This window comes from Anoplophora glabripennis, unplaced genomic scaffold, assembly GCF_000390285.2.
Source record: "Anoplophora glabripennis isolate ALB-LARVAE unplaced genomic scaffold, Agla_2.0 scaffold451, whole genome shotgun sequence".
NCBI lineage: Eukaryota > Metazoa > Arthropoda > Insecta > Coleoptera > Cerambycidae > Anoplophora > Anoplophora glabripennis.
In genome coordinates, this window is record NW_019416652.1 from 94,741 (window position 1) to 98,162 (window position 3,422).

A 3,422-nucleotide genomic window follows, 5' to 3' on the forward strand; every position below is an offset into this window, starting at 1 on the left:
TTTTTTTAAATAGTAGTAGTACTGAGTATCAGCGACCCTTCGGGGTATATTAAGGCTGTTCCCCTCAGCTTGTGGTACGGCCTGGTCTGCCAGTCCACAAAATAGGGAAAAAAGAATTCGTAACAAGTTCCCCTTTACTTATTAATTACGGGGAACCCTACACCTATCGTTCCACAACGCGAGTCGAACCCGACATCCGCAGAAGCAGCCGCGGCCGTGCAGAAACGCTTTCTGCACGCATCCAGCGTGTTCTGGGGATTCTTAGGGATACCCCCAACCACGTCACAATCCTCCAAACGGGTCCGAAACCACCGCGTTCGTGGACAGCGGTACCCCATCTGGAGATACAGTGTATAGTTGAAAAATATTTTTTTTCACAGTCAACTGATAGATACGATAGCTGTTTTTTATTTCTTCCAAAATATTCACGTTTCTTTAAGTTCCAACATTATATAGTTTGATATACAGGATGATAGACCAAAAATGGTGACCAAAAATGAAACCTCGTATTCTTTGGTCAATTTTAAGCGGTCTTTCCTAAAAAGTTTTTATAGTTAAAAAGATACAGGGCATTAAACAAAAAATATTTTTAATTTTTTCAAATAATTTAAAAACTGGTAAGTGAAATAATTTGAAATTGGGCACATGTACTTATGTAAACATTGTCCAAAATCTGAAGACTTTTCTTAAAATTTAGAAGCTCCAGTAGCAGAAATACAGAGTATCGGTTACATATACATAGACTTTTTTGGTTTTTATTTAAAAATAATTAAAATAGAAATATTTCAGTTTTTAATTAAGAAAAAGAGATCAGATTTCTTTCCAGAGCATTATTTGTTGAAACATTGCTTTAATTGTTTTGAAATTATATTTCTTACAATAGCAGGTCTCCATGGCAGGATCCGATTAATGTACATCTTATATAAGTGTGCCCACAGTGTGTTCCAAAGAGACAATCTGTTTATTTGCAAATTCGTAGGAAAATGTTATTCTTTATAAAATTTCTTGTTTGCCCCGAAACTGCTTGGTACTATAAATTGGAAATTGTTTTTTTTCTATACTTACAGGGTGTTCTCTTTTAAGAAATATCCAGCATTATAATATTACAATACTTTAAGCAGGATTTCAGAATTTATAATTTAGAGGTATTTGAACTAAATATGGTGTACGACTGTACGTTATATTGGGTCAAGCTTTCATAAAATACTGTAATATCAAGATTTTTGCACAGCCAGTGGCAGAGATATGGGAAACTCATTTGACTATTTTATATAAAAAAAAATAGTACGGTGCTGTGCAAAATAATAATTGATTATACAGGATATCCTTAAATTTCACCGATAATGTTTGACTGCATATTCACGATGATAAATAAATAAGATCTGTGAAAAAAAATTAAATAAAACATTTTTGGTTTTTGAGTTACAAGCCTTCAAAGTTGTAAAAAATAAAACTAATTTAATTAACTCCATAACCCTTTTACCGATCGCGTTAAAATTTGTTACATTTATTTTGGCTATTATGGCATATTATTCCTTAAAGCTTTAGTCAAATCGATATACTGGGTTATAGTTTTCTCCAGTTACCTCTCCATTTTAGCGGTCAAAACTTTTACAGTGGTCGTATTTTTTTTAACGGGCAGCAAAAGGTCGTTTTATTTAATAAGAAAATTGTCTCTTGAGAAAATCACCTACAGGAAACCATTCTTGAGAAAAATGGCATTATTTGAAGGTCTGTATGTTTCGGTTTGCATAGCAGTGTCACAGATGTAAAATTTTGAATTCGTAGACGATTAAATGTTGATTGCTGTGGCAATATGACAAATTACCATTATATTTTTCATTGTCCTATCTGCACACAAATTCTCATAGATTAAAACTGTATAAAATTAGGAACGTAAAAAATAGTAGTTTCTGAACAAACAAGAAATTCTATAAAGAATTATATTTTCTCATAAATTTACGAATAATAAAAGTTTTTCTGTCTTTGGGACACAGTATAGTTTAAATTTTTTAAACTGTTAATATTTTTAGGTCAATTTAAATAAAGAACAAAAAGAAATTGTATTAGAAGCGAGCAGTTTATGTTTAGGAAACATTCCAAAATTGTATTTAATTAAGGGCCCTCCAGGTACTGGCAAGTCGACTGTTGTAGTTAATATTGTTTTACAAATTATATTACGCAGTATAAAAGATAATACCAAAGAACCTCCATTGATTTTATTATCAGCCCCATCTAATACAGCAGTTGATGGATTGATATTGAAATTAGCAGACACGAGGAAGAAATTACCAGGTAATTATTACTATCATCTTATATTTTTTTCTCTCTACTTATTTGGATATTTTGCCACCTGTAAAAAAGAATAAATATTTAAATCAACCCGCAGAAGCGGAGTCCTGTTTTTATGCTCATCTTCTCATCCACGTCATAGAAAATGTAAAAGAATACGAAAAAGTAAACAAATAAAATATAAATTTTGAAATCTAAAGTATATACTTATTAATCATTACACAAGTGTACAGGGTGATTCACTATATTTTGACCCCCCCGTTTAACTTTTTTGTTTTAAGAGTTATAAAAAAATGTGAAATACAAAAGTTGCACGATTTTTTATGAAGTTCTCAAAAATGACATTTGAAAAACAAATTAAGTCCAAACAAAATGGCCACGGATGTTAACTTTGTTAATTTAAATGGAGCACCCTATATATTTTTACATATTTGGATAGAACGTACCATGTCGAGTATAGTCATATAGGGTTTGTTGGGTCCATCTCTAACAATAAGCGAGATACTATTAAAAGAAGGAAAGAATGTTTTTTATTAAGAAAATAAGATATCTTGTAATAGGGTATTTTCACATTTTTTTTTTACTTGAAAAATAGAAAGTACTTAAGCCAAATATAACTAATGAAAACTTTTTTTGTTTAAAAAAATCGCTATAATAATTTTAAAACAAATATAAATATAAGTAAAATATTTGGCGCGAAAAATGCCTAATCGAGTACGACTGGTTGCCTAGACTATTGTGACGTAGGAACTCATATCAACAAAGCAGCTAAGTACAAGTACCTGTTGAGGTTATTTTATTTACTCCTGTTTTTATTGAGATTTTGCCAAGTTTATTTACTTTTTTTTAATAATAATTATATAATACAAAAAGTAAGACATGTACGAATCACAAAATAAGTGGTGTTTTGTGCCCGGATGTAAAAATACTTCAATAAGTGCCCCTAATAAAACATTTATAAGTGTACCGCAGAATTCTTCACGCAAAGTTAAATGGTTTAAAGCAGCCAGGCGAGATGTTCCTAAATCAAAATCAACATTTTTTTGTTGCGAGGATCATTTTAACGTAAGTAAATATCAATTATGTACCTTAAGGACAATGTTCTAAATTTTGAGGTTAATTTGTATTAA

The 3,422-nt window shown here is 30.8% G+C and overlaps 1 protein-coding gene across 3 annotated transcripts in view; it reads left to right on the forward strand.

Moving 5' to 3' along the window:
• LOC108909679 (probable helicase senataxin) overlaps window positions 1-3,422 on the forward strand; it is a 74,031-nt gene that overhangs the window by 52,553 nt on the left and 18,056 nt on the right. For all 3 annotated transcript variants that reach the window (XM_018714079.2, XM_018714080.1, XM_018714081.1), the window contains one exon: window positions 2,034-2,295. In XM_018714079.2, the coding sequence (XP_018569595.1) occupies window positions 2,034-2,295 (262 nt within the window). The remainder of the gene's footprint in view (window positions 1-2,033; window positions 2,296-3,422) is intronic.